The sequence below is a fragment of the Natrix helvetica genome (genome assembly GCF_964273705.1).
Source record: "Natrix helvetica genome assembly, chromosome: 1".
Classification (NCBI taxonomy): domain Eukaryota; kingdom Metazoa; phylum Chordata; class Lepidosauria; order Squamata; family Natricidae; genus Natrix; species Natrix helvetica.
Genome location: NC_138548.1, coordinates 12,257,524 through 12,271,230, shown reverse-complemented (window position 1 = coordinate 12,271,230; position 13,707 = coordinate 12,257,524). Strand labels below are relative to the sequence as shown.

General features: G+C 46.7%; 1 protein-coding gene across 1 annotated transcript; it reads right to left on the bottom strand.

The window, feature by feature from the left end:
* Nucleotides 1-626: 626 nt before the first annotated feature.
* NDUFS7 (NADH:ubiquinone oxidoreductase core subunit S7) lies at nucleotides 627-13,366 on the bottom strand. Its single transcript, XM_081938241.1, has 8 exons — nucleotides 13,246-13,366; nucleotides 10,300-10,336; nucleotides 9,513-9,581; nucleotides 7,774-7,891; nucleotides 6,802-6,981; nucleotides 4,577-4,623; nucleotides 2,155-2,243; nucleotides 627-847 (listed from the first exon to the last, which is right to left on the bottom strand). The coding sequence occupies exons 1-8, from the start codon at nucleotides 13,259-13,261 to the stop codon at nucleotides 750-752; spliced, it is 654 nt and encodes a 217-aa protein (XP_081794367.1). The 5' UTR covers nucleotides 13,262-13,366; the 3' UTR covers nucleotides 627-749.
* Between the last annotated feature and the right edge of the window lie 341 nt (nucleotides 13,367-13,707).

Genomic DNA, 13,707 nt, shown 5'->3' with positions numbered 1-13,707 from the left:
AAGACATGTGGATAATAGGCAGGGTTCGTATTCACTTCCCCTATCAGTTTGCAAATGTGAGCAGCTTGCTCGCTTCACTCACCTGCGCCCCCGTCCAGGCGTACATTTGGCCTTCTGCACATGCACTTTGATTGCGCGCGCGGCTTGAAAACATGCCTGAATAGAGCTAGAGTGGGTGGGCAGGCCCACCTGCGACTTTCACTACAAGTTCGGATGAACCAGTCCGACCCGGCTGAATGCTACCTCTGACGATAGGCAATCCTTGATTTGCAGCATCCAGTCTGGGTTGGTCACTGGGACCTGAGATTTTGTCTTCCGAGCTTTTAGACTCGTACTGGAGCCCATCCTCTCTAGCAGAGAGTATACTTTTGGCAGTTCTCTGCGTGGTATTTTTATGGTGTCGTGTGTGTGTGGCTTTTTAGATGTTGATTGGGATGTTGATGCTTAATAGTACACACTCTACCAGAGACTCAAAGGTGTTTTTTTCAGAGGCCAAATGGGTTGTCGTCGTTTTTCTTTGAAGACGTTTCGCTTCTCATCCGAGAAGCTTCTTCAGCTCTGACTGGATGGTGGGGAATGGAAGGATGGATATTCCTTGCAGACAGCACTCAAAAGTGCCAAACTCGTTTCTCCAGATACAATAATTATAAGTTTATTGACAAAGTTTATTATACACAGCAGTTTAACGTGTGCGCTACAGCTACAGTTAGGGCGGCCATTTTCAACATAGCAGCTTGCAAACAAACCCGTTATTTCCGATACCAGATCTGGATAGCTTTCGCTCGTTTAATCTTCCTCTGGAGCTGCAGGATCCCGTACAGGAGGGCCTCAGCAGTAGGAGGGCAGCCTGCAAGAGGCGAAACATTGATCTCAGAAAGATGGAGGGAGGATCTTAAAATTCCCAGGCCATAGCAAGGGGATCTCCCTTTATCCAGCTCGCCATCATAAATTACTCAGAGACGTAGAAAAGTCTCTAAGGTTGGGAACTGTATAGACCAGGGCAGCTGTGGGAGTCATATACTTTCCCTACCGGTTCGTAAATGTCTACGCATGCACACCTCCTTCTGTGCATGCACAGTGCTCACGCATTATATCTGGGCGGGTGGGTGGAGCCTCCTGCAGCCGCTGCTACCGGTTCACTTAAACCGGAGAGAACCGGCTGAATACCACCTCTGGACCAGGGGTGTAAAACTGAAGGCCCTGAAAACAGCGGCGCACCAGCCTGTGGTGCCTCTGCCATGCAGGACTCCGCCGAGCTCCGTTTTCACTGGCAGAGGGCTGCAGGAGGCCATCGTGGCCTAAAACGGATGTCGAGCTGGCCACGCCCCCCTGAGGTTGGGAGCCTCTGCTACCCCAGCATATTAGCCCATTCCAGCTCTTTGCTTCCACCTACTGGTCACCTGGATCTTGCAGCACAAATGGGACAAAAGAGCAATGATAACATTCTCTAAACTCCTAGGGGGGGAAGTTAAAGTGGGGGTAAAGACCACCTTTCTCTACCAGTCTACATTTTTAAAAAAATGTTGGTTGTAACAAAACTTCCTGACAACTCACTTGCTTCCCTGTATCAGTGTTTCTCAACTGTGGCAATTTGAAGATATCTGGACTTCAACTCCCAGAATTCCCCAGTCAGCAAACTCGCTTGCTTCCTCTATCAATGTTTCTCAACCATGGCAATCTGAAGATATCTGGACTTCAACTCCCAGAATTCCCCAGTCAGCAAACTCGCTTGCTTCCTCTATCAATGTTTCTCAACCATGGCAATCTGAAGATATCTGGACTTCAGCTCCCAGAATTCCCCAGTCAGCAAACTCGCTTGCTTCCTCTATCAATGTTTCTCAACCATGGCAATCTGAAGATATCTGGACTTCAGCTCCCAGAATTCCCCAGCCAGCAAGCTGGCTGGGGAATTCTGGGAGTTGAAGTCCAGATATCTTCAAATTGCCATAGTTGAGAAACACTGATCTATAACAAATGTGAAAAGAGTCAGGTACTCTATATTATAGCTTCCAATGTTTTTTTCTGGAATTCCTTGCCCAGTACTGAAGTGAAGTCCAGATTCATTTATCCGAACCCAAATGACCTTCCCTTCTGGGGATGCAGTTTGGGAAAGACGAGCTAGGAAGAGACATCTTGATGGCTTTTTTTTTTTACCTGGCACATAGATGTCCACAGGTACGATCCGATCACAGCCCCTCACCACGGAATATGAGTAATGATAGTAACCTCCACCATTGGCACAGCTGAAAAAAATAAAGACAGTGTTGGGATCATTTGAAAGGTAAAAGGTCAAGGTTCCCCTCGCACGCATGTGCCAATTGTTCCTGGCTCTAGGGGGCAATGCTCATCTCCGTTTCAAAGCCGAAGAGCCAGCGCCGTCCAAGGACGTCTCCGTGGTCATGTGGCTGGCATGACTCAACGCTAAAGGCGCACGGAATGCTGTTACCTTCCCACCAAAGGGGGGTCCCTCTTTTTCTACTTGCATTTTTTAAGTGCTTTCGAACAGCTAGGTTGGCAGAATATGGGACAAGGAACAGGAGCTCACTCCATTAGGCGGCGTTAGGGATTCGAACCACCGAACTGCCAACCTTTCTGATCGACAAGCTCAGTGCCTTAGCCACGGAGCCACCGAGTACTGTCATTTGAAAAGCAAGCCTTTATAATAGTGGAGGCCTGTTTCCTTCTGGAAGACAGACCATTTTTGACTTGTTGGCTCTGGGAGAACCCAGCTGCCAGGAACAGAAAGGAATTTTGGGAGTTGAAGTCCACACATCTTATAATCACCAAGATTGAGCCAATCAGGGGTGGGAAGTGACAGGAAGAGCATCAGGAATGAACTTGAGAGTACCACCATTGTAACATGTCATCCAACAGCCTGGGGGCTTTTCATTTTTACAGAATAACACAGTTGAAAGGGACCTGGGAGGTCTTCTAGTCCAACACCCTGCTCAAGCAGGAGTTCCTAAATGATTCTGGACAAACGGCTGTTTTAATCTCTTCTTAAAAACCTCCAGTTTTTAACTCCTGAAGGCGAGCTGTTCCACTGATTAATTGTTCTAACTGTCAGGAAGTTTCTCCTCAGTTCTAAGTTGCTTCTCTCCTTGATTAGTTTCCACCCATTGTTTCTTGTTCTACCCTCAGGTGCTTTGGAGAATAGCTTGACTCCCTCTTCTTTGTGGCAACCCCTGAGATATTGGAAGACTGCTATCATGTCTCTCCTAGTCCTTCTTTCTATTAAACTAGACATACCCAGTTCCTGCAACTGTTCTTCATATGTTTTGAGTCTTCAGTCCCCTCATCATCTTTGTTGCTCTTCTCTGCACTCTTTCCACAATCTTTTTTGCACCAAGGGGACCAAAACTGGACACAATATTCCAAGTGTGGTCCTACTAGTTATTAATGCACAATTTATATTTGATACCAATCAGCAAGTAAAGCCAACCACGAACTTAAATTCATGACAGCTGTGGGCCGGATTTAGGGACCCTAAAAACTACCAAACAATGGTACGGCTGTACAGCTTGATTTGTCTGTTTCTGCTGCCGTTGATGGAGCTGTCCCATGAGGGAGATGTTTCCTGAAACGCCAGGGACGATGACAATAAATGATTCCACCAGGACTGTCTTGAAAGCAGTCAATGGAAGTGCAAGGGAGTGCCCCTAGTGATACACTGTTCGCACGACACATGTAAGTGAATCAAGATTGAAGGGTCTAGTTTTAACCCTAAGTAACTCCTGATGGGATGCGGTGGCTAAAACCCTGAGCTTGTCGATCATAAAAGGTCGGCAGTTCGGCGGTTCGAATCCCTAGTGCCACATAACGGAGTGAGCTCCCATTATTTGTCCCAGCTTCTGCCAACCTAGCAGTTCGAAAGCACATAAAAAATGCAAATAGAAAAAAATAGGAACCACCTTTGGTGGGAAGGTAACAGCGTTCTGTGCGCCTTTGCCGTTTAGTCATGCCGACCACATGACCACGGAGACGTCTTCGGACAGCGCTGGCTCTTCGGCTTTGAAACGGAGATGCGCACCGCCCTCTAGAGTCGGGAACGACTAGCACATATGTGCTAGGGGAACTTTTGCCTTTACCTTCAGGCCTGTGAGGACTGTGTCAACCCTGAAGCTGACCTCCTGATTTAAACTAACGTAGACAGACACATGGGTTTGGAATAAGCCCTGGGACAGCTCTGGGACAAATTCCAAGGAAATTGACCTTATCCACACGCTCAAGTTTCCTTTTTATTCAAGCCTCTAAATCTCTCTGCTGTAGCATAGACTTCCCCCCTACCTCCTCAACTGCCATTCTTAGCCTCCAATTCTAGCGGGGGCCCCAACCCCCCAAAACAATCTCCTTTGCAATGGCTGGGACGATTTGTAATCTTGTTATTCCCTAAATGACCCCAAAATTCTCATTTTCAGTATAGAAGTCTAAAAAGATCTGCAGGAATAACAACCCAGTCACTCGTGTTGCATAAAGGCAGCTGTGGTGCAGAGGAGAAAAAAAACCCAAAAAATGAGAGAACGAACAAAGGATGGAGCCAGTCCTGAGGATAATAAAATACCGAGTGAGAGCTTACCTCCCCATGGATACCACGTAACGTGGCTCGGGCATCTGGTCATAAACCTGCGAAGAAAGAAATGTGAAGGTTTGCACTTGATTTGACATGCAGAGCAGGGCTGCCTTAGATCAGCCAGCACTGGGACTGTAATAAGGCCGAAAAGCTTATCAGATTCTCCAAGGGCAGGTCCTGTGCCTGGTTTAGAATGCAGCAGGCGCCAACATTACGAGCCGCTATCCGATTCTCCCTCTCAAAGGATCATAGAGAAAATTTATTCTAGCTTTTTTTTTCTCTGTTCTGACTGAGGCTTCCCAAGAGCATGAAACCAACTCCTTGTCCCGACAAAAACCCCTTTTATTAATGTCCTGTGAATTCTGCTCATTCACATCCAGCAAAGACTTTCAAGGGAGGATTTACAGTCACAGACCTTATCTGGCTTGGAGAGCTGCCAGGCCGATATCTGCAAAACTTGGCAAGGAGTCTCGGAGAGTCACGAACCAATTAAGGGAACTAATTGTCTCCTGCAAACTCCACTCCCCTTTCTCTCCTCTTTCATTCCCTCTGGGAGGGGCCATTTATCATCCAGCTGTGGCCTTACTCCCAAGTTGACTGCTGTTCTTTAGCTGTTCCTTTCTTCTGGCAGCTCTGCACATGCCCACACTGGGAACAGGCTCCAGCTGTTCGTCTGCCTCACTGATGTCTGACTCTGAAGGCAGCTGATAACTGTCAGAGGGCCCTGGCCCCTTCTCTGCCTCCCACACAGAACCCTCATCAGAGCCTTCCCCAGACTCCAGGACCGGCCCATGTTCCTCCCCAACCTCCTCACTCTCCGAATCTGCTGCCAGCTCGGCTGGTGGGCCACAACAGCAGCCTCAAGACAAATCTGTTTCATTCTGAACTCAATTTCGTTGTTGTTGTTTTATTTTGCTAGTCCCCCCCCCCCCCCATGGCAAGTTTGGTCCCACTGTGTGTTCAGGTACAGGGCAACCATTTGGCAGAAGGGCAGAAAAACCAAGCAGACAGACAGAAAGAGGCCTGAGCCCTTTCGCCTCATTCTTTTTTGGATATCCTACGGGTTTGGGAAGAATAAAAATGCCAAGGAGGATCAGAACTTTTATATGTTGTATATGTCGTATATATGTCTTGGTATATGTTTTGTTATATGTATGTCGATATATTTATTTCCTATGTTTTGTTGTACGCCGCCCCGAGTCCTTCGGGAGAGGGTGCGGCTAAGAAATAAATATTTATTATTATTATTATTATTATTAGAAGCAGAGGTCCAGAGGGAGGAAACCTGATTGAGCTGGGCTTTTTCTGTTAGGCCTGAGCCAAGACATGGGACAGTGAGATCGAGTCTAATCCTTTACAGCAGGGGTGTCCAAAGTTGGCAACTTTAAGACTTGTGGACTTCAACTCCCAGAATTCCCCAGCCAGCAGAGCTCTGCTGGCTGGGGAATTCTGGGAGTTGAAGTCCACAAGTCTTAAAGTTGCCAAGTTTGGACACCCCTGCTTTACAGGTAGGCCTCGAATTTATGACCATAATTGGGATCAGAATTTCTGTTGTTAAGCAGGGTGGTTGTTAAATGAGTCACATCTGATTTTATGACCTTCCCTTCCCATGGTTGTTAATCACCTCAGTTGCTAAGCGAATCCAATTTCCTTCATTGACTTTGGCTTGGTGTAAGCCAGCTGGGGAGGTTGCAAATGTCGATCACATGACCCCCCCAGTGCTGTAATTGTGGTACATACACACAGGGAGTCCTCGACTTACGGCCACAATTGAGCCCAACACTTCTTTCGCTAAGTGAGACATTTGTTGAGTCAGTTTTGCCCCATTTTATGACCTTTCTTGCCACCACTGTTAAGTGAACTGCTGCAGTTGCTGTTAGTAACGTGGTCGCTAAGTGAATCTGGCTTCTCCATGAACTTTGCTCGTCTCAAGGTCGCAAAAGATGATCAGGTGACCCCGGCACACTGCAACTGTCATAAATGTGAGTCAGTGAGCCAAATATCCGAATTTTGATCCCATGACCAGGGGGAGCTGCAACAGCCTTAAGTGTGAAAGGCACTTTTTTCAGTACCGTTGTAACGTCGAATGGACACTAAATGGGCTGTTGTAAGTCGAGGACTACTTGTACGGCTGCTCCCTGTTAGTCCTGCAACGCTTGGCGGTTGGTGTGAGGACCCAAGGGGTGACTCCATTCCCTCCCTGAAGGGCTGAGTAAAGACCACAGTCATACCTTCCGGAGGGCAGGGGCCATCTTATTGGTCAAAGTGCCAGCCACAATCATGACGTCAGCTTGCCGGGGGCTGGCCCGGAAAACCACCCCAAAGCGGTCCATGTCGTAGCGGGGAGAGGCCATGTGCATCATCTCAACGGCGCAACAGGCCAAGCCGAAGGTCATTGGCCACAAGGAGCTCTGAGGAAGGAAAGGGGAAGGGGGTGAATGTACAGCACAGGCGTCCTTCCACAAGCCTCTGACCTCGATTGCAGGCTAACCTTGGGTGGCCTTACTCCCAAGTCGACCCCTGTTCCTTAGCTCTTCCCTTCGTCTGGCAACTCTGTGCATGCGCACACTGGGAACAGGCTCCAGCTGTTCTTCCGCCTGACTGATGTCTGACTCTGAAGGCAGTTGATAACTGTCAGACGGCCCTGGTCCCCTCTCTGCCTCCCACGCAGAGAGCTGCCAGGTCGATATCTGCAGAACTTGGCAAGGAGTCTCAGAAAGTCACAAATCTATTAAGCGAACGAATGGTCTCCTGCAAACTCCACTCCCCTTTCACTCCTCTTTTATTTCCTCTGGGAGGGGCCATTCATCGTCCATCTGTGGCCTTACTCCCAAGTCAACCCCTGTTCTTTAGCTGTTCCCTTCGTCTGGCCACTCTGAACATGCGCACACTGGAAACAGGCTCCAGCTGTTCTTCTGCCCCAATGATATCCGACTCTGAAGGCAGCTGATAACTGTCAGACGGCCCTGACCCCCTCTCTGCCTCCGACACAGAGCCCTCGTCCAAGCCTTCCCCAGACTCCAGGACTGGCCCATGTTCCTCCCCAACCTCCTCACTGTCCGAATCTGCTGTCAACTGCTGGCCGCTGGCAGGCCACAACAGGTACAACTGTTATTGAATGCATTTCAAACACAGAGATGCTTTTGGTGAGAACCTTCTTCAAACGGGGAAAAAAACACATCCGGTTAGATGCTCCTACTTACTCGACGGATCCAGTTGACCAAATCATCCAGCTTGGTGACAACATATTCCCCTCGGCTGCTGGGAAGCTGCGGCTTCTTCTGACCAACGGCACTGCTTTTCTCCTGCACCTGGACGGAACTACAAGCACAAAATATACGGTCCTGAATCAGAGCACCCCTTCCCTGACAAGCCTCCAATCCTGGAACTCTCAAAAGCTACTTTGGGTCCCCTGCCCAACGACCCAAAGCTCAACGTTCTGCCTCTGACGTTGTCTGAATGAAGCCTCTGAGAAAAAATGGATCATCAGGGCTTCGTATTTGCAGATTAATTAAATAAGCTTGCGCATAGATTTCTTTTTATATAAAGTTTTTTTATTTATTTTCATTTTCATAACATATAACCACATGTATACTCTTACCTAGCCAACATCCTATTGTATTATTAAATGTTTACATCAATTCGTCTTACCATCCACTCCCAAAAACAATTATTGGCTCTTCTGCTTTCCATGCACGCTATTTGTACCTTATCCCTCACTTTCTTCTCCCTCTCTCCTCCCCCTCCCTACCTCGTCATCCTTCTCTTCTCTACTTCCCCTTCCTCTCTCCGTCTCCTCTCTCTCCTTTCCACTCCTCCTTTCTCTCCTCCTCTTCCCCCCCTGCTTAATTGTCCTTCCATTGTCATATTCAACCAATTAGCAACTCAGTTTAATTATCATGTATAAAAGTGAATCACAAACCTCTGCTTCACGTTCTCCCCATAGCAGTTTCATATTTGTCCATATTCCATATATTTTAACCTTTATTTAATTATCCTCCCATTATCATATTCAATCAGTTAGCAACTCAATTTTATTGTTCATGTTTAGAAGTAAACCACATATCTCAGCTTCGTCTTTCCCCATAAAACAATTTCTAACCGTCTGATTTTTTTTCCTAGTAAACCTTTCGTCCCACTTCTCTATTCCTGTCTTCTCCCTTTTCTTTGTTTTGACACGTCCACCCTCTTCAATTTTTCCCAAGCCGCCGTCAAAGAAATCTTTTATATTTTCCTTTGTTAGGGCGTAAACCCTCCCTCCCTTCAATTTTCCCTATGCCACTGTCAACCTCCGTAAGATATTTTGTCTGTTTTTTATTTCCTTTTGTTGGGACACATCCCCCGCCTTTTAATTTTCCCTATACCACTGCCAACCTCCATGAAGTTTTTTGTCTGTTTTTTATTTCCCACCATTTCTACCCCTTATCTCTCCCCCCTTCTTCCTAAACTTCTTCCTTAAATTCCTGCTTCTCTGAATTCTATTTAGACTTGATTTTAATGATTTATGCATGTTTTATAATCTTGCATAATTTTTTGTGTGCTGTTTGGTGATCCCCCCCGCCTTCTTTAGAACAGCCTCTCCCTGCATGCAAGAATTGGCCCTTTCTCCAAGCAAAGTCTTCTGACTGGATCAGCATAAGAATTGGAGTCAATACATCATTTTCCGCCCTGTTAACAGCCCTATAATTCCATGCACCAGGTGGAGTCGGAGCGACTGAATGGAACTCCAGCATTTACTAGCCAGATGCCCTCCCTGACACCTACATGGAGTTCACAGCAGACAATTACTCATTGCTCCCAGAGAGAGAAATATCTGCCACTATCTAGGATCCAACTCACAGCCTCCTAATTGTGAGATGAGACCTCGAGGCCACTGTGCCGCTCGGAAGTAAATAAATCAACAGAAGAGGTAATTATCAGGTGTTCCAGGAGCAGAGAATACCTGTCAGTACTCTCAGCTGAAGGTGTCTGATGCAGCAAGCGGGAAGAACTGGTGGAACCCACAATGGGCCTGTTGAAAGAACAGCCAACAGTTAAGAGAGTCTTAAAAGTCGGATCGCACAACAAACCTAAAGGTTAATGTTCCCCTCGCACATATGTGCTAGTTGTTCCCGACTCTAGGGGGCATTGCTCATCTCCATTTCAAAGCTGAAGAGCCAGCGCTGTCCAAAGACGTCTCCATGGTCATGTGGCCAGCATGACTAAATGCTGAAGGTGCACTGAACGCTGTTACCTTCCCACCAAAAGTGGTTCCTATTTTTCTACTTGCATTTTTACATGCTTTCGAACTGCTAAGTTGGCAGAAGCTGGGACAAGTAACGGGAGCTCACTCCGTTATGCGGCGCTAGGGATTCGAACTGCCAAACTGCTGACCTTTCTTATCGACAAGCTCAGTGTCTTAGCCACTGAGCCACCGCATCCCTCCACAACAAACCTACAGGGTAGGAATTGAATGAATTGAATGCTCTTCAAGGGCAGCCCCATGCAGAGCGCATTGTAGGAGTCCAGACAGATTCTCAACGCCTATGTGATTGTGAGCAAAGTCTCCAAGTCTGCAAATTGGCACACACACACACACGAAGATGTGCAAAGGTGCAAAATCAGATCCACCAGTAACTGAAGGCAAAATACTCTCAAAAAAATGTCTATAGGCCTCCAACATCATCCTTCATACCTCAGTTCAGTTTTGGGGAAAAGGTTCTTTGCAGAACTGACTTAGGCAGACTTACCTCAGAAGGAACAAGCCACGCGGGAACACGGAAGAAACTGAAAAAGAAATAAAAGGTTGATGTGGAAAAAAAGGGCTACAATAATAGGAGGCTAGCGAGGGAGAAAAGATTCAGGAATTAACACATGGAATGAGCTGCCCCCGGAGCTCCGCATAATCCCCGACCTCCGGTCCTTCCGACGCGCCCTAAAAAGTTGGCTTTTCCAGCAAGCCGGCCTGGCCTGTTAATGTTAATGTTAATTTTAATTTATTTTAAATGTACTGTTTCTTTCTTTTTTAAAAAAATCGGTTTGGTCTTTTTGGAAATGGGTTTAATCTTTTTTTTAACTTTTGTGATGTTTGTTTTTAATGTTGTACGCCGCCCTGAGTCCTTTGGGAGAAGGGCGGCATATAAATCCAAATAAACCTAAATCTAAACATGGTTGGCAACAAGGCTTTTATCCAGAGACGGGATGCCCAAAGGTCAGAACAGAAGCTGCATTCACTAAAACAAGCACACAATTGACTTAACAATTTGCTTAGCGACTGTAACAAAAAAAGATTGTAAAACTGAATGCAGCTCGTTTAACAACCGTCTTCCTTAGCAACAGAAATTCTGGTCTCAATTATAATCATGTCAAGGACTGCCTGTATAAGAAGGATCCCCCTGCACCTTTCTCGTGACTGGTTTTACAGAATAATAGAAAATAATCCAGAGGGGAAAAGCTGATTTTTTTAAAAAAAAGCTATTGGCCAAATCGTTTATATTTAAGACTGCAAAGTTTTTGTTGAAAAGCACTTTTGCTTAAGAATCCTGTCTCCTGAAAGATTCTGGTCCAAGTATCAACAGGAGACATTTCTTAAATCTACCCCCATTTTCTATTTGCCAAATAAAGATCTTTTCTTGCAATTTCCCCAAGCTGTGGGACGTATTCATTTCCCCATTCTTCCACTTTTTCAACTTCAACATATTAATAGGGATTTTAATACTGTTTAAATCAGGGGTCCCCAACCCCCCGGCTCACTACCAACCCAGGGCCTAAATGTTTGCGCAACTTTTTGTTGATGGAAACCTTGTGTGTCCTCTAGCAAGAAAGGGGAAAGACAGCAAAACAAGAATGCTGGAGGACATACTAATTTTCTTTATGTTCGTGGAGGAATAAGTTTACCAATAAGGTCCTGTCAATCGCAAAAGGCAAGTTGGTATAACCGTTTGTTGCCGAACTGGTTCTGTTTTTGTGTATCCAGCCTTGTTTTCCCTGTCCAAGGAAGACGCTGTCTCCAGTTTCCTAATTCAGGGCTCAGGTTACAACTTGGCCCAGACTACTGAATAGGTCTTGCCCTTCTGATAGGTTCTTTCCGAACATTCAAGATATTTGGAGACACATGTTTTTGAAGTTTCGTCTTACACTGAACAAGGAAGCCAATGCCATCCTAGGTTGCATTAACAGAGGGATACAATCAAGATCAAGGGAGGTACTAATACCACTCTATAAAACCTTAGTAAGTCCACACTTAGAATACTGCACCAAGGTTTGGTCACCACACTATAAAAAAGATGTTGAGACTCTAGAAAAAGTACAGAGAAGAGCGACCAAGATGATTAGGGGACTGGAGGCTAAAACATCTGAAGAACGGTTGCAGGAACTGAACAAGGAGAGATTCAACTTGGAAATAAGGAGAGGTTTTATGACAATGAGAACAATCAACCAATGGAACAGTTTCCCTTCAGAAGTTGTAGGAGCTTCATCACGGGAGGCTTTCAAGAAAAGATTGGATTGTCATCTGTCAGAAATGGTGTATGGTCTCCTGCTTGGGCGTGGAGTTGGATTTGATGACCTACAAGGTCCCTTCCAACTCTGTTAATCTGCATCTAAGCCAGAGGTGGCATTCAGCAGGTTCTGACCAGTTCTGGAGAACCGGTAGTGGAGATTTTAGGTAGTTTGGAGAACCGGTAAATACTACCTCTGACTGGCCCTGTCCCCATCTATTCCCTGCCTCCTGAGTCCCAGCTGATCAGGAAGAAATGGGGATATTGCAGTATCCTTCCCCTGCCATGCCCACCAAGCAACGCCCACAGAGCTGGTAGCAATTTTTTTTGAATCCCACTACTGATCTAAGCCTGTTTTTTCCCCCAGTGGCAGCTTCGAAGCTCCTGCCCTGTCAGGCTTAACAGGTAGACTAGACACAGGTAGTCTTTGACCATCACAACTTTGACTGTTCACCCTCAGGTGCTTTGGAGAATAGTTTGACTCCCTCTTCTTTGTGGCAACCCCTGAGATATTGGAAGACTGCTATCATGTCTCCCCTAGTCCTTCTTTTCATCAAACTAGACATACCCAGTTCCTGCAACCGTTCTTCATATGTTTTAGCCTCCAGTCCCCTCATCCTCTTTGTTGCTCTTCTCTGCACTCTTTCTAGAGTCTCCACATCTTTTCTACATCGTGGTGACCAAAATTGGATGCAAGATATTCCAAGTGTGGCATTGTAAAATGGTATGAACACTTCACGGGATCTTGATTCTATCCCTCTGTTGATGCAGCCTAGAACTGTGTTGGCTTTCTTGGCAGCTGCTGCACACGGCTGGCTCATATTTAAATGGTTGTCCACTGGGACTATCTCCTAGATATCCAACCTTGGTTACTTGGAAGATGTATGGACTTCAACTCCCAGAATTCTGGGAATTGAAGTCCACATGCTTTGCAAGTGTGGCCAAATTAAAAAGCATGGGTTTTTAAGAGGCTCCCTGCCCCGAACAGGGTTGGACTAGATGGCCTTTAAGTGCGCAACTTGTCTATTCTCGGTTTGGGAAAATGGGTTGGGTGGAAAAAAAAAACCCTGCGCCCCCCCCAAGCTTCTCCCATTATCCACGCCCAATATCCCCCCCGCCCCCCACAAAGGCGGCTAGTTCCCGCCGTCCATGAAACCTGCCCCCCCCAGCAGCCTCCCCCCCCCGGCTCGCACTCACCGGGCAGCGCAGCCATTGCCGCGTCTCCCTCCCCTCCCCCGCAGCCCTTCAAGGCACCCTTGCTGACTGCGGGCAAGGACAGGCGGTGCACCTTCCCCGCCGCTCCGGGTTGGAACCAGAGCCGCCTTGCCTCGCGTTCCGGCAAGAGCAGAGCGCCGGCGTCGGTGGTGCCCCCTGGCGGCGGCTGAGAGAAGATACACCGCGTGCGTGGAATGCTCTTCTTTCTTTTAATCTGCCTCTTTTAATTCACTTTTTATTTCTTCCCTTCTTCCTGTTCATTCATTTTTCCCCCTTTGCTTGATCCGCTCTTCCTTTCTTCCCTCTTTTTTTTCCCTTTCTAATTCTTTTCTCTTGTTTCCTCCTTCCTTTCTGCCTTTGGCTTTTCCCATTTGGCCTCTTTTCACCCTTGGATTCATTTAATTCAATCAATTCATTCATAATTCATTCATTCAATTAATACTG